At 40.0% G+C, this 17,570-nt stretch overlaps 1 protein-coding gene across 1 annotated transcript; it reads left to right on the top strand.

Moving 5' to 3' along the window:
- The first annotated feature begins 5,118 nt into the window (after nt 1–5,118).
- Nucleotides 5,119–5,999, top strand: LOC138881657 (uncharacterized). The gene is made up of 2 exons (XM_070161902.1): nt 5,119–5,412; nt 5,472–5,999. Exons 1-2 carry the CDS (start codon nt 5,119–5,121, stop codon nt 5,997–5,999), a joined length of 822 nt encoding a protein of 273 aa, XP_070018003.1.
- The last annotated feature ends 11,571 nt before the right edge of the window (nt 6,000–17,570 follow it).

Here is a 17,570-nt window from a genome sequence, read left to right as displayed (position 1 = left end):
CAAATAGCCAACAACACTTGCATATGGCACATCTCTCATAGTTCTTTTTTCAACATCATTTTTCGGACATTGATCCTTGCTAAGTTTGTCACCTTTTACAACAGGTACAACACCAGGCCTACAGTCTTGCATATTGAAAGTTTTAAGAACACTCTCGATGTAGGAACATTGTGATAAACCCAATAAACCACGTGACCTATCTCTTTTAATTTCTATCCCAAGAACAAAAGAAGCTTCATCAAGATCTTTCATATCAAAAGACCTAGACAAAAATTGTTTGGTCTCATTCATCAAGCCCAAATCATTTGTGGCAAGCAGAGTGTCATCAACATAGAGAACCATAATAATGAAATTACCATTAGCTATTTTGAGATAAACACATTCATCAAGCTTATTTTTCACAAATTCAAATTTTGTAATAATTTCATCGAATTTCAAGTACCACTGCCTGGAAGCTTGTTTAAGCCCATATATGAATTTGTTAAGCTTGCACACTAGATATTCTTTATCAGCTTCTTTAAACCCTTCAAGTTGAAACATATAAACTTCTTCAAGCAGACTCACATTCAGGAAAGCAGTTTTAATATCCATCTGGTATAACTCTAAATCAAAATGAGCCACAAGAGCCATCACAACTCTAAATGCGTCTTTAGATGAAACAGGAGAAAATGTTTCTTTATAATTAATACCTTCTTTCTGAGTGTAACCCTTTGCAACCAACCTTACTTTATAACGATCTATGTTTCCTTTGGAGTCTCTTTTAGTTTTAAACACCCATTTGCAACCAATAGGCTTAAAACCTAAAGGCAATTCAACTAACTCACACACTGTATTGTGTTTCATGGAGCGCATTTCATCTTTCATTGCGTCATGCTATTTATCGACAAATGGAGAGAAAATAGCTTGAGCATATGATAAAGGATCAGTCAGCTCTCCAGTATCACTAAGATTTTCAGTTATATACACGATAAAATCATTAGAGATGGAAGACCTTCTTTCTCTTTGTGACCTGCGGAGTGGTTCATTGTGTACATTTTGCTCAGGAACTATGGGATCTGCATCGTTGTTCCTTTGATTCTCCCCCTCATGAATAGGTTGGTTTACTGCCTTTCATGTACAATAGGTACAGGGACAATAACTTCCTTCTCTTTCAATACAATTTTCTTACCACATTAACAATCACAAACATCATGCTCAAGAAATTTTGCATTAATAGACTCAACGATTCTAGTGCCATTCTCAGGACAGAAAAACATAAAACCTTTAGAATGATCAGGATAGCCTATAAAGAAACAACTTGTAGTTTTAGGATCAGTTTTTTTTCTGTGGGCGAATAAATACGAACTTCAGCTGGACATCCCCAAATGTGAAAATGATTCAAGCTAGGTTTTCGGGTTGCCCATAGCTTAAAGGGTAGTTTTCAAGACAGATTTTTTAGGAATTCTATTCAGGATATAACTAGTTGTTTTTAAGGCTTCATCCCAAAGAGACTCGGGTAGCCTAGTCCTTGACATCATACTTTTCACAATTTCTATGAGAGTACGATTCCGTCTTTCAGCCATACCATTCTGCTCAGAAGTACCTAGCATGGTATATTGTGCTACTATCCCACATTTTTGAAAAAATAAAGCAAAATGCCCCATACATTGACCAGACTCATCATATTTCTCGTAATACTCACCACCACGGTAAGACCTCACTATCTTAATGGACTTCCCAAGCTGTTTTTCAACTTCAATTTTGTAAATTTTAAACTTATCAAGTGCTTCAGATTTTTCTTTTAAAAGATATATATAACAGTATCTTGAAAAATTATCAATAAAAGTAATAAAATACTTATGATTGGTCAAAGTAGGTACATAAGGTCCACTAATATTAGTATGAATAATTTCTAAGAGTTTAGAGCTCCTAGTGGAACCCTTTCTCTTAAACTTGGTCATTTTACCCTTAATACAATCCACACAAGTTTCAAAATCTTTTGGATTAAGAATAGGTAAAATATTTTCCTTTACCAATCGTTCAATTCTTTCTTTAGAAATATGACCAAGACGCTTATGCCATAACAAGTAAGACGTTTTACTCATAGCAGACCTTTTGTGGGTAATATTTTCAATATGCATTGCAGAAAAAAATTCATTCAACACATTCAAGCGATATAGACCATCACTTAAAAAGGCATTAACAACAACATGTGAATCATAGGAAATTTTAATAATACTATTATCTTATTAAAATGAATAACCATCTTTGTCCAAAAGTGAAACTGAAACTAATTTCCGTCTCATAGACGGTACAAAAATATTATTTTCTAAACGAATACTAGAATTATTTTTAAAAGGTAAAATAGATGTCCCTATAAACTCTACTTTTGCTTTGAGTCTATTGCCCACAACAACACTAGCTTCATCCTCTTTTGGCTTCCGTCTGCTTACTAGGTCCTGCAAGTTATTGGTTACATGGATACGGTTGCACCACTATCCGACCACCGGGAATTTAAAGGAATATGAACAAGACTAGTTTCAAAGCAGACAAAAGCCAAAAGATTACCTGATTTCTTTTTCAGAGGACATGCAGCTTTCTTATGACCTACTTGTTTGCAATCCCAATACTTGATTTCTTTCTTAATTACAGCTTGAGGACCAAGAGGGTTATGAGATTGATCTTGGTTAACACCAGGCTTATTAGTATGACCACTATTACCACCCGGATGATGAGATTGACCATGTTTCTTTTTATGAAATTTGGGTCCGCCTTTTCTTTAATAAGAGGGATAATCAGCTGATCCAGACGAACTAAAAAAGTTCACTACACCCTCAACTTTCTCTTTTTGGATCCTCCCTTCCTCCACCACACAAACAGTAATAAGTTTATCAACACTCCACTTATCTTTTTGTGCATTATAGGTTGTCTTAAGCTGGTTAAACTGCTCAGTAAAGGACCTTAGAGATGGTGAACAAGAAAATTATCGGTAATGGTTACACCTAAATTATTCAGTTTGATAGCAATGTTAACCAATTTCATAATATGATCACGGACACTACCTACAAGGTCATACTTTATGGTAGACAGGGAATTAATCAGGCTACCTATCTCAACTTTATCAGATTCTAGGAATTTCTGTCCAATAGCACTCAAGAAATCTTTTGCATTTCCATTATCCTTAATTGCACCTTTTATGTGATCAGAAATGGATCTTTTCATGATCATAAGACTCAATTTGTTAGCCTTCATCCATTTCTCATACTTAGCCTTTTCATCAGCAGTGCTAGTAGTTGTGGGTTCAGCGAATTTCTGTTTAATCAATGCAAAGTCCAGGCCCATCAGGCCTAATACTATTTCAACATCCTGTTTCCACTTCTTATAGTTGCTACTAATTTGAGTTTCAATAGAATTCAACTGAGTAGTCATGTTGTTAACAGTTGTATAAGTAAACAACACAAAAAATAGATAAATTATGGGCAGGAATATATAAATCAAAAAAGTCAAAAACATCCATTACACCCCTCCTTTGGGTAGAAAATGCAATGTCTCCCCTTTTTAAAAAATCAAGGAGTCCAAGGCATTCATTGCATCCTCACCTTTAGGCAAGGGATATAAAACGTCCCCCAATTATCCAAGAGTACAAGGCATACATTGTGTTCTTCCTTTAGGTAAGAGACACAAAAACCTCCTCTTACAACAACTTATCCTTAGCATTAATTTAGCATCACTAGTATCAAAAGAAAAATCTCCAACACTAGTGTACACTTATAAAGGATAATTTAGACATGGTGCATTGAGAATATTTCAATGACTCAAATAAACAGACCACTTTGATGAAAGTTGTCTATTAATCATAACTCTCAACCGATGTATTAAATGATCTCACATGTATATAATATTAAGAACTTTTCAGTGACTCTAAATAAACAGACCACTTTGGTGACCCTATTTATTAATCATAATTTCTTAGTTATACACGTTAATACATGTGATAAAATAGCACCCATATAATTTAAACCTTTCAATTTATTTCTTATATTAATTTTGAATCCATTCTCTGGCTATAAGCAACATCATTAAATAGAATCCTTAATACAACAATCATGTTAGGCACGAAATACAACAGGTCTTTATAAGAAAACTTGATCACAAATAATATACTATCAAACTGACAACCGTTGTAGCGGTTCATGTCAGCTAACTACAAATCTCAACTTCTCATAAAAATAATTTCATATAAAGCTCATGTTACCCAATTTCTAAGGATATTAACGAAAACCAAATACGAGAATCTTTCTATTCCAAAATTACGCAATAATCAGAACAAACGTTTTACTAACAAAAGATCTTTGACCACTGTTTCCACCATTCCGTCGGTAAGTATCAAATCTTATACCCGTTTTCTTTTGGTTGATAATTGTGACTTTAAATATGGGTTAAACCCCATTATGTAAAAACAATGTACACGATTACAACCGTCGACCAGAAGGCTGCCGAAAACAGCCGCACAGTGAAACGATTTTTTCTGTATTGTATCACTATCCGACAAATTGATAGAAGAATATGACGTATTCTAGAACTCAAGATTAATTCTTTGATCTTAATCCCTAACTATGGTGGCTATGATACTATAATGAACCTAAGGTTGTCGGCTGAAGAGGAGTTAGGAAATGAAATGAATAAAGAGTAGGGTTAGAAATGAAAGAATAAAAGGGTGACGTGGCAGTATCTGGAGCGTCCAAGAGCACTTATGATGTGTGGCCTAGATTACAATTTCTAATAAGATTCAAGGGTGGAGATCTAATGGGGAATATTCTAAAAACTCCTATTAATAACAGATTCTCAACAGAATCAAGCAAGCAAATACGGTATTCAACTAACTCTTCTCTTTCTTCAACCTCCTTCTCTCTCTCGATTCTCTCTCTATCTTCTAACCCAATTCTCTCCTTCTTTTTCTTCTACAGGACTCCATTGAAGACCTTGTGAAAGCTTGTAGCTACTGTTTCATAATATTGTAATACATTGATTGAGCTAATAAAATTTCCCAAAAACTTCCGCTATTCCTTTTGTTTACAATTCATTCAATAGTGAGGTTTATTACAATTGATATCAGAGCACTTTCTTGGCCCTAAAACAATGACAATTACAAAGACTAGATCAAAATCTACTGAAGAAAATATTAAAAGAGTGGAGAATCAACTACAGGAACACATGGCCTCGATGAACCAGAAATTTGAGGATTTGAGCAGCAAACTGGATCTTCTAATGGAGAAGCTTCTTCCCACTCACGATGGAATTTTAGGAAGTGGTCCTCGAGAAGGATTGCAGTTGGAAAACTCTGGAGCTAGGAATAGGTATGGGGATGCAGCAGAATCTTCACAGGGGAGAGGACATTTCAGTCACAGATTCGAATTTCCTTATTTTGATGGAGTTGGATTTGATCCTTGTTCATGGCTGCGAGGTGTGAACGATACTTCCAATATAACCAGGTACTAGATCTTCAACAAAAACTGGAGGCTGCAATGCTTCATCTGGTGGGCAAAGCTGAGGCTTGGTTCTTCTCATATCAGGTGAGCCATGGAACTATCTCCTGGAAGGATTTCTGTGAAGAGATCTGCAGAAGATTTGTTGAAGGATATAATAGTAAGTTCAATTTAATTGGTGAATTCAAAAAATTAGAACAAAAAGGTACAATCAATGAATATCTAGAAAAGTTTGAAGAACTCAAAACTTGGGTGTTAGTTAGGAGACCTACTATCCCAGAAGAATTTTTCTTAGAATTCTTTGTGGAAGGGCTCAAGGAAGAAATCAGAAACACTGTGAAAATGCTCAACCCTTATACATTGATCCAAGCTGTGAAAAAGGCTAGATTCCAGAAGAAGGTTATTGAAACTCAAATGAGGAAGAGCAAGGTCACTTGGAACAAGGGCCCAGTGCAGAATACTAATGCTATAGTGAACAGATCTCAAGGGAATTGGTCTAGAGAAGGGCAGGGAACACATCCAATGCAGGGATAACAAGGAACCATAATTTGTGCTACAAGTGTGAAGATAAATGGGTTCCTGGTCATCGATGTAAGAATAAGCAGCTCAATGCAATGACAGCTGAGGAAGAAATAAGGGAGACAGACCAAACAAATAACCTACCTTAAGAATTGGAGTTCATTGAAGACTCACAGGAGTTAGAAATGGTAGAGGAAGTTGTTAGCCTCAATGCCTTGTCTGGAACAGAGGTCCCAAACACAATCACTTTGAATGGCACAGCCAAAAAGAAGGTGTTAACTATACTTTTAGATTCAGGAAGCACCCATAGCTTCTTGGATATGGAGACTGCTAGGTAGATTGGATGCATACATAAGGAAGCTAGACCTATGAGAGTTACTGTGGCCAATGGAAATCAATTGATGAGTCTTTATTCTTGCCCTATGTTCAAGTGGAAGATACAAGGGATAGAATTTGAGAACTTAGTGAGACTAATTCAGTTAGGGGGTTGTGATCTGATACTAGGGGGAGACTGGATGAAGGCTCATAATCCAGTTCTATTGGACTTTGTAGCATATAGAGATGTAGTGTCACATAAGGGTAAAAGGGTGGAGCTCAAGGGTATGTACAACCAGGCCATGTTGCAGAGTATATCTAGTGGCAGCATAAGACAATTGTTCAAAAAAGGAAGGTATTCCGGGGACACTTATTCACACTAACAGCAACAGAGATGGGAAAATAAGAAGAGTTACCTTCAGAGCTCTCAGGAGTACTACAGCAGTACAGTGATGTGTTTGCAGAGCCAAATTCCTTGCCTCCTAAAAGACAGCATGACCACTTCATACCCCTGAAACCAGCAGCAACTCCAATCAGTATCAGGCCTTACAGGTACAACTACTTCCAGAAAAATGAGATAGAAAAACAAGTTAAAGACATGTTATCTAATGGTATTATACAACCTAGTCATTCTCCATTCTCATCACCTATACTTTTGGTTAAAAAGAAAGATGGTAGTTGGAGGTTTTGCATTGATTATAGAGAACTTAATAAGATGACTGTTAAGAATAAGTTCCCAATTCCATTAGTAGATGATTTACTGGATGAATTAAGTGGCTCCTATGTGTTTTATAAGATAGACCTAAGAGCAGGGTATCATCAGATTAGGATGAATGGGGAAGATATCCATAAAACAGCTTTCAGAACACATTTGGGCCACTATAAGTTTAAGGTAATTGTCACGACCCAATTTCCGAACCCGGTCGTGATGGCGCCTCTCGTGAAGACAAGGCCATCCAGACCAAACAGAACACCTCTTTCAAACAGTTAAATATCATAAATAGTTCTAAGGTATGATATAATATCCATAAATTGCGGAATTAACGATAACAATAGTAGAAACCATCCTGACACAGCCCAAACCAGGGTGTCACAAGTCATAAGCAACTAAGAAATCCGGATACAAGTCTACTGAACACTAAATCTGATACAATAGTTCTACAAACATGAAAATGACAAGATAAGGGAGGCACGGGGCTGCGAATGCAAACAGCTACCTCGTAGTCTCTGAATCACTGCCTGAACTGGGAGAATCAGCACTCAGGAGCGGACTCTACGATGCCTGAATCTGCACACATGGTGCAGGGAGTAATGTGAGTACTCCGACTCAGTGAGTAATAATTATAAATAATGGCTGAAAGTATGAAAACACGTAAAGACACAAAGCAATTCTATATCAAGTAGTAAAATCACTTAAAGCAGTAAATCAGTGAAGAAATCAAATGATATTCCTTTTTAAAAACAAGCAAAACAGGTAATTTAACAGGTAAATAACAAGTAGAAATCTGCCCCTGGGGCACAGTATCAATTGCTCAGAACAATATCAGCCCCTCGGGCTCAGTATCAATCACTCGGAACAGTATCAGCCCCTCAGGCTCACTCTCAGATCATAATGGGTACCCGTGCTCACTGTGGGTGTGCAGACTCCGGAGGGGCCCCTTACGGCCCAAGCGCTATATCAAGCCACCTTGTGGCATCATCACTCGGCCTCACATCACTCGGCACTCGGCCTCACATCACTCAAGCCACCTCGTGGCATATAAAGTATCTCAGGCCCTCGGCCTCATATCACTCAGCATATCCTCACATATGGCCCTCGGCCTCACTCAGTCCAAAAATCATCACAAGCCCCTTGGGCATTAGTAAAACAGTAGTTCTCAGCCCAAAACATGATGTAGAAATATCATTTAAATTTCAAATCTGAGTAAAAGTGGTTGAGTTTGTAAAATAGTAGATATCAACAGGACTGAGTTCAAATAATAAGTCAAGCAGTGAGAAAACAGTGATAAAAATCCCCGAAGGGTTCAAATAGTTGGCACGAAGCCCAAATATGGCAATCAGCCCAAATCATGATGATAACAAATGAATTCAGTCAGATACGCGGTAAAATCATCAATCGGGATGGACCAAGTCACAATCCCCAGTAGTAAAAGACCACACGCTCATCATCCAGCACGTATCTTGCCTCAATATAGCACTACAATGTGCAATCCGGGGTTTCAAACCCTCAGGACATCATTTGCAATCATTACTCACCTCAAGCCGGCCAAAACTCTAGCTAGCTATGCCCTTGTCTCTCAAATAGGCCTCCTCGCGCGTCGAATCTGACCAAAACCACAACGAATACGTCACAATAGGCTACGGGAATAATACCCAATTGAAAAATATCAAAAATCCCGAAATTGGCAAAACCCGAGCCCCGAGCCCTGGGCCCACTTCTCGAAACTTAGAAATTTTTACATCATTGATTCCTTATCTCGCCACGAGTTCATACATATAAAAATCACAAGAATCGGAGTTCAATTGACCCCTCAAATCCCTAATCTTAGCTCTCTTAAGTTTAAGCCCTAACCTCCATTTTTAGTCCATGATTTTCTTAAATTTCCAGTCTTAATTCATGTAATAACACCATAGGATTGTGTTTTAGGTCCAAAAATCCTTACCTTATCGAAGCTCCTTGAAATCCCTCTTCAAAATCATCCAAAATTCTCCAAGTCCGAAGTTAGAAATGATAAACCCTTCCAAATTCGCAAAGAAGAACTTAAATACCTTCTGCCCAGCCATAACCGCATCTGCGGTCAAATAGCCGCTTCTACGGTACCCCTTCTGCGGTTGATACTCTGCATCTGCGGAACCTCATAAGTCCCGCCTGGCCGTATCTGCGGCTCCGCAGTGCGGCACCCTATCCGCATCTACGGTCCCAGCCAATCCTTGCCTTTTCCACTTCTGCGACCCCCAACCCGCATCTGTGACACCGCACCTGCGGTCCCCAAACTGCAGGTGCGAAAATACCTGAAGCACCAGAAAATCTGCAACAACACAAGTCCAAACTCTTCTTGTTAGCCATCCGAAACCACCCCGAGGCCCCCGGGACCTCAACCAAACACACCAACGCATCTTAAATCATCATTCAAACTTGTTTCAATCATCAAATCACCTAGAACAACACCAAAACCGTCAATTCACATCGAATTCAAGCCTAAGTTCTTCTAAAACTTCCGAAACACGCACTCGATCAAAAACCCGACCAAATCACCTCCGAACGACCTGAAATTTTACACACACATCCCAAATCACCTAACGAAGCTACTGCAACTCTCGGAATTCTGTTCCGACCCTCCGATCAAAATCTCACCTACCAACCGGAAATCGCCAAAATACTAACTTCGCCAAAACAAGCTAATTTCTAACCGGACCTCTAAAACCCCTTCCGATCACGCTCCTAAGTCACAAATCATCCCCCAAAGCTAACCGAATCACCAGAAATCACATCCGAGACCTCTAACTCATAAGTCAACATCTGGTTGACTTTTCCAAACTAAGCCTTCCTTAAAGAGACCAAGTGTCTCATTTTCTACCAAAACCAATCCAAATTGACTCGATCACACCAATTACAGATAATGAAGCATAAAGAAGCTGAAAACGGGGAAAACGGAGCGGTAACTCATGAAACGATGGGTTGGGTCGTCACATCCTCCCCAACTTAAACAAACGCTCGTCCTCGAGCGAGTCAAGAAACATACCTGAAGCCTCAAACAGGTGAGGATATCTGCTCCGCATCTCCCGCTCGGTCTCCCAGGTAGCCTCTTCCACGGGCTGACCTCTCCATTGTACCTTCACTGAAGCTATATCCTTTGATCTCAACTTTTGAACCTGACGACCCAAAATAGCTACTGGCTTCACATCAAAGGTCAAATCATCATCCAACTGAACCATGCTGAAGTCCAAGACATGAGACGGGTTCCCAGCATACTTCCGGAGCATAGAAACATGAAATACCGGATGCACACTCGACAAGCTGGGTGGCAAAGCAAGCATATAAGTCACCTCCCCAATCCTCCTAAGTACCTCAAAAGGCCCAATGAATCGCGGACTCAACTTCCCTTTCTTTCCAAATCTCATAACACACTTCATGGGCGAAACCTTCAGCAAGACCTTCTCGCCAACCATGTAAGATAAATCTCGAACCTTCCGGTCTGCATAACTCTTCTGACGCGACTGCGCTGTACGAAGTCTCTCCTGAATCAACTTCGCCTTCTCTAAGGCATCCTGAACCAAATATGTCCCCAATAACCTCGCCTCGCGGGCTCAAACCAACCAACTGGAGATCTACACCGTCTCCCATATAACGCCTCATACGGGGCCATCTGAATACTGGACTGATAGCTGTTGTTGTAGGCAAACTCTGCAAGCGGCAAAAACTCATCCCAAGAACCTCCGAAATCAATAACACAAGCACGCAACATGTCCTCTAATATCTGAATAGTACGCTCGGACTTCCCGTCTGTCTGCAGATGAAATGCTATGCTTAACTCCACCTAAGTACCCAACTCTCGCTGAAAAATCCTCCAAAACTGAGAAGTAAACTGAGTACCTCTATCTGAAATAATAGACACTGGCACACCATGCAATCGAACAAACTCTCGGATAAAGATCCCTACCATCCGCTCTGAAGAATAGGTAGTACACACCGGAATGAAGTGCGCGGACTTGGTTAGCCGATCCACAACCACCCAAATAACATAGAACTTCTTCAAAGTCCGAGGAAGACCACTCACAAAATCCATAGTGATTCTCTCCCACTTCCACTCGGGAATAACCATCTGCTGAAGCAAGCCACCCGGTCTCTGATGCTCATATTTTACCTGCTGACAGTTGAGACACCGAGCGACAAATCCCACAATATCTTTCTTCATTCTTCTCCACCAATAGTGCTGCCTCAAATCCTGGTACATTTTCGCGGCACCCGGATGGATAGAATACCGAGAGCTATGGGCCTCCTCCAGAATCAACTCCCGAAGCCCATCCAAATTAGGCACATAGATCTAGCCCTATATCCTTATCACACCATCATCACCGATGGTCACATCTCTGGCATCATCATGCTGAACTCTGTCCTTAAGGACAAGCAAATGTGGATCATCATATTGGCGCTCTCTGATGCGATCATACAAGGAAGATCGAGAAACCACACAAGCCAACACTTGGCTAGGCTCCGAAATATATAATCTCACTAACCGATTGTCCAAAGCCTGAACATTAACTGTAAGGGGTCTCTCCCTATACTCACTGCCTTTCGGCTCAACGCATCGGCCACTACATTGGCCTTTCCCGGATGATACAATATGATGATATCATAATCCTTAAGCAACTCTAACTACCTCCGCTGCCTCAAATTAAGATCTTTTTGCTTGAACAAATGTTGAAGACTGTGATGATCAGTGAATACCTCACAAGATACGCCATACAAATAATGCCTCCAAATCTTCAATGCAAGAACTATGGCAGCCAACTCCAAATCATGAACATGGTAATTCTTCTCATGGGGCTTCAACTGACGAGAAGCATAAGCAATAACTCTACCCCCCTGCATCAATACACAACCAATCCCAACTCTCGAGGCATCACAATATACGGTATACGAACCAGAAGCTGATGGCAAAACCAATACTGGAGATGTGGTCAAAGCTGTCTTGTGCTTCTGAAAGCTCTCTTCACACTCGTCCGACCATACAAATGAAACACCCTTCTAAGTCAACTTGGTCAAAGGCGATGCGATAGATGAGAATCCCTGAACAAACCGGCGATAATAGCCTACCAACACAAAAAAACTACGAATCTCTATGGATGAGGACGGTTTAGGCCAACTCTGAACTGCCTCTATCTTCTTTGGATCAACCTGAATGTCACGACCCAAACTGGAGGGCCATGACTAGCACCCGACCATACTTGCCGAGCATCAACGTACATTTTATATAACCTTTTTTTATTATCTTTTAGGGTTGACGATATCAATATAAATGGTAGACATGGATCATGGACAACCAATAATAAAATATGATGGCATGAACATACATAACATAGGATGACCAGACAATCAAGAAACTACATATAAGGTACGAGATACCACGCTACCATGAAAGACTATACAACAAAAACAAGCCGACAAGGCATACCAAAATATACATGAGTCGACACCTGTCTATGAGTCTCTAAATGAACATAAGTGCTGCAACATAGCCGGAACAGGGCCCCGACATACCCATAATGTCTACAACAAAAATGCATACCAAGACCACGGCAAGTCCGGAGAAGGGATCTCGCCAATCACTGTTGAACTGGACAACCTACTGTGGTGGGAGAGCTGCACCTGCCTATCTATCAGGGCCTGCAGCACGACATACAGCGTCCACAAACAAAAGGACGTCAGTATAAATAAAGTACTGAGTATGTAAGGCAGGGAACCGTAAATACGAACAGTAATGTAAGCAGGAATAGAGAATATACAACCAGTAACATCTGAGTACCTCTGAGGGCTACTGACATGAAATGCATGATACATATATATAAATACATAAACTTTTAAATCATACGCCTCTGTGGGCATCATCATCATCATATCATACCCGACCGTAATAGGCTCGGTAAAAAAAACGTACCCAACCATCATAAGGCTCTGTAGTATCGTACCCGGCCACGTGGAACTTGGTAAAATCCAACTGATCGGTGGTTGCACAATAGGTGTCGTACCCGGCCGACTATAGCGTGGCTCGGTAGAGTAAAATAGATACATATATATAATGCATGCTCGGCTCATGGAATCACATTCTAAACCTTTCGGAGTGATGTAAGGTCGGTATCCTCTGTACACGTTATTAGGACTAACTCTTCACTATGAACCTTATAAGAATCAGGAAGTACCAACAACATTGATAACATAAGAATAAGAGAAGCAACATTAACATCAATCATTCCATAAGAGGGAAAGCAATGTAAGTACTGCTAGCTTCTAAGAGTAGAGTATCTTTGGAAGCTCGTTCATTACATTATGTACAATCGGAGTCGTGAAAAAGAAGGAAAGGGATAGCCTCACATACCTTGTATATACTGCCCCAATCTCAAGCTATGCAATTGTCACAACTCCTTAGTCTACAATAAGAGAAACGATACTATCGTTATCATTTAAGCGTCATAACTATTATGTATCGACCACAACCTATTTTGCGTTGAAACGGACAACACCTACCCTATATATATGACTTCACACCATTCAAAACAATCACCAAACAGCCTAAAAACATCAATAATAAACATATTGAGCCTCGCAAAACAGTCCACGCACAACCTAATTACATCATACATACGACGGCCACCGTAGTCATGTCAAACGACCCGGAAATGTTACGAATAACTATTAGCCCATAACCCTACATATATATGGTGTTTCTCCACACCCTTCCACCTCCAAAACTCCACGAAACAGTAGTAAAACACGCAGCTCAATAGCAACACAAAACAGTCCACAAAACAGTCGGCTACAAGTGAATAACTCAAACTCACGGCTTCCGATCACCGTCCTGTGAGTTCTTACATGTATAGAACGAATTACCATGAATTCACAGCAGAGAAAAATGTATGAAAGATGGAAACTTACCTTATTGTTGGATAACTCAGCCCTTCCCTTGGTTCTTCAAACTCTAGGTTTTACCTTCAAATAGAGTTTGTGTGAGATTTTTGGGGAGGAGTTGCAGGGGTTAACTTTGGTTTTGAGGGTCTGAAATATGGATGAAATAACTGAATTCATAACCCCTTAAAAGTCCTCTCTTGGCCGACTTAGGTCTTTTAATTTTCTCCTATCATTTTGGCAAGTAGGTGATGCACCTACTTGTCATCTACCAATCTGCGCATACTTGCAAAAATATGAATATCTCTATACTCCGAGATTGTATTGACAAACGGTTTAATGAGTTGGAAACTAGACTCATAGATCTTTAATTTGGTGGGTATATCACCCCATAATTCCTTGTAAATTGGGAGAAAAGCTTAGAAACATTTGACCTAATGTTTAAGTAAAATTATGAACCTAAGTTGCGACAACGTTTGTCGACTTTTATTTCATAACTCGTTTGACTTCAAGACTTATGATACGGATATTATATGATTCAAATACCTTAATACATGACCTCTTGAGTGTATTAAGAACCTCTAGGTTTACCTGAAAATACGAGTTACAACATCCTTGATTCGTTTAACTTCTAATACTTGTTAATCACCCTTATACACCCTTGTATCACTTAAGACCAATAGGATTAACTTCTTATCATCTCAAAGGTAATTCCTTCTTGGATTTATGTTAACTAATATATGGCATGAACTAACGCGTGTGGATATGGGTTGTAACACCCTTCCCCCCTTAGGAACATTCGTCCTCGAATGTAAGGGTTCATGGGGGGTTTAAATCATCGTGGATTCCGGCCAAGTTTCTCCCATAAATAGAGGACAAACTTGCAAGCGGTTAACTCAACGTATGGCCTTACAAGAGTATGCAAAGCATTATGGACATGTACATTATCTGCATATCGCCATTTTGTATTAAGGAAGAGTATTCTCAAGTTATTGCTTACCTCATAGAGCCATTTCACCTTCCAATGTATCATGTGTTCCACCAGCATCCTTGTTATCTTCATTCTGGAATAGGTATGGGTATTTAGACTTCATCTCCTCTTCTGCTTCCCATGTTATTTCTTCCATATTCTTGTTCCTCCACAATACTTTGATGGAAGCTACATCTTTTGTTCTCAGCTTGCGGACTTGTCGATCTAATATAGCTACTGGCACTTCTTCATATGATAGGTCCTCTGTATCCTATACATCTTTGATAGAGATGACTCGAGAAGGGTCTCCAATACATTTTCTCAACATAGATACATGGAATACCGGGTGGACAAATTCCAATTCGGATGGCAATTCTAACTCATAAGCAACCTGTCCAATCTGTCGAAGAATTTTATACGGCCCGATATACCTTGGACTCAGCTTACCTTTCTTCCCAAAATGCACAATACCCTTCATTGGTGAGATCCTCAAGAAAACCCAATCACCAACCTCAAACTCCAGATCACGACATCGGACATCGGAATAAGATTTTTGCCTGCTTTGTGCCGTCCTCAATCGCTCATGTATCACTTTCACCTTCTCAATAGCTTGGTGAATCAAATCTGGCCCATGTAATTTTGTTTCACCGACTTCGAACCATCCAACTGGTGATCTACATCTTCTCATGTATAGTGCCTCGTATGGGGCCATTTTAATACTAGAATGGTAGCTATTATTGTAGGCGAATTCTATGAGTGAAAGATGGTCATCCCAATTTTCTTTAAAATCTAGAACACATTCTCGTAGCATATCTTCCAATGTCTGAATGGTACGTTCAGCCTGTCCGTTAGTCTGCGGATGAAATGCAGTGCTGAGATTCACTTGTGTGCCTAAACCCTTCTGAAAAGACCTCCAAAAGTTAGCTGTAAATTAAGCTCCTCGGTCTGATATAATAGATACCGGCACACCATGAATCCTAACAATCTCCTTGATATACAACTTCGCATAATCTTCAGTCGTGTAAGTTGTCTTAACTGGCAGAAAATGGGCACATTTTGTAAGTCGATCAATTATCACCCAGATGGAGTCAAACTTATGATAAGAGCGAGGTAATCCAATAATGAAGTCCATATTAATCACCTCCCATTTCCAGGTCGGAATCTCTATATTCTGAAGCAATCCACCGGGTTTCTGATGTTCTATCTTTACTTGTTGACAATTGGGACACTGGGCTACAAATTCTGCAATAGACTTCTTCATGTTATCCCACCAATACTGCTCCTTGACATCATGATACATCTTTGTCGAGCCGGGATGGATGGAATATCGGGATTGATGAATCTCATTCATAATCTTCTCTCGCAACCCTGCCACATTAGGCACACATAATCGGCCCTGGTATCTCAGTGCCCCATCTCTTCCGATCTCAAAAGCCATACTTTTACACTGCTGAATGCTCTCTCTTAATCGTACTAAGATAGGATCTTCATATTGCCGTGCTTTTACCTCGGCTACCAAAGATGATTCTGATGTATTCTGTACAGTAACACCTCCGTCATCAGAGTCTAACAATCTGATTCTCATATTGGCTAGCTGATGAAGCTCTTTAGTCAACCCCCATCTACCTGCCTCAATATGTACTAAGCTTCCCATTGATTTACGGCTGAGAGCGTCTGCCACAACATTGGCTTTACCGGGATGATACAATATCTCGACGTCGTAGTCTTTCAATAATTCAAGCCACCTACGCTGCCTCAAATTCAACTCTTTCTGCTTGAAGATGTATTGTAAACTCTTGTGATCTGTGTAGATGTCAACATGGACGCCGTATAAGTAGTGCCGCCATATCTTCAAAGCATATATTACTGCAGCCAATTCCAAATCATGGGTTGGATAATTCTTTTCATGCTTCTTCAATTGTCTTGATGCATAAGCAATCACCTTCCCACGCTGCATCAATACGCACCCCAAACCTATACCTGAGGCATCACAATATACCACATAACCTTCTGTTCCTTCAGGGAGAGTGAGCACTGGTGCGGATGTCAATCGATTCTTCAGCTCCTGAAAACTACGTTCACAAGTGTCAGACCACTGGAACTTGGTAGCTTTCTGTGTTAACTTAGTCAATGGGGATGATATAGAGGAAAACCCTTCTACAAACCGCCTATAATATCCTGCTAGCCCTAGGAAGCTGCAGACTTCTGATGGTGTTGTAGGTCTCGGCCAATTCTTTACTACATCGATCTTCTGAGTGTCGACACTAATACCCTCGTCAGATATCACATGGACAAGGAACGCTACTAAGTTCAGCCAAAATTCACATTTGGAGAGCTTAGCATATAACTTACGATCCTGAAGCGTCTGTAATACTATCCGCAAGTGGCCCGCATGTTCCTCCTCTGAACGAGAATATACTAGAATGTCATCAATGAATACAATCACGAACACATCAAGATAGGGCCTAAATATAGTATTCATGAGATCCATAAAAGCTGCTGGGGCAATTGTTAGCCCGAACGACATCACCAAGAACTCAAAGTTCATGTATCTTGTCCGGAAGGCCGTCTTTAGAATATCCTTCTCCTTAACCCTCACCTGATGATACCCTGAACGTAAATCAATCTTGGAGAAATACTTGGCACCCTAGAGTTGGTCAAACAGGTCATCAATTTT

Source organism: Nicotiana sylvestris, chromosome 11 (genome assembly GCF_000393655.2).
Source record: "Nicotiana sylvestris chromosome 11, ASM39365v2, whole genome shotgun sequence".
NCBI classification, from domain to species: Eukaryota; Viridiplantae; Streptophyta; class Magnoliopsida; order Solanales; family Solanaceae; genus Nicotiana; species Nicotiana sylvestris.
Note: the sequence above shows the minus strand (reverse complement) of the source record. Positions and strands in the feature narration are given on the sequence as shown.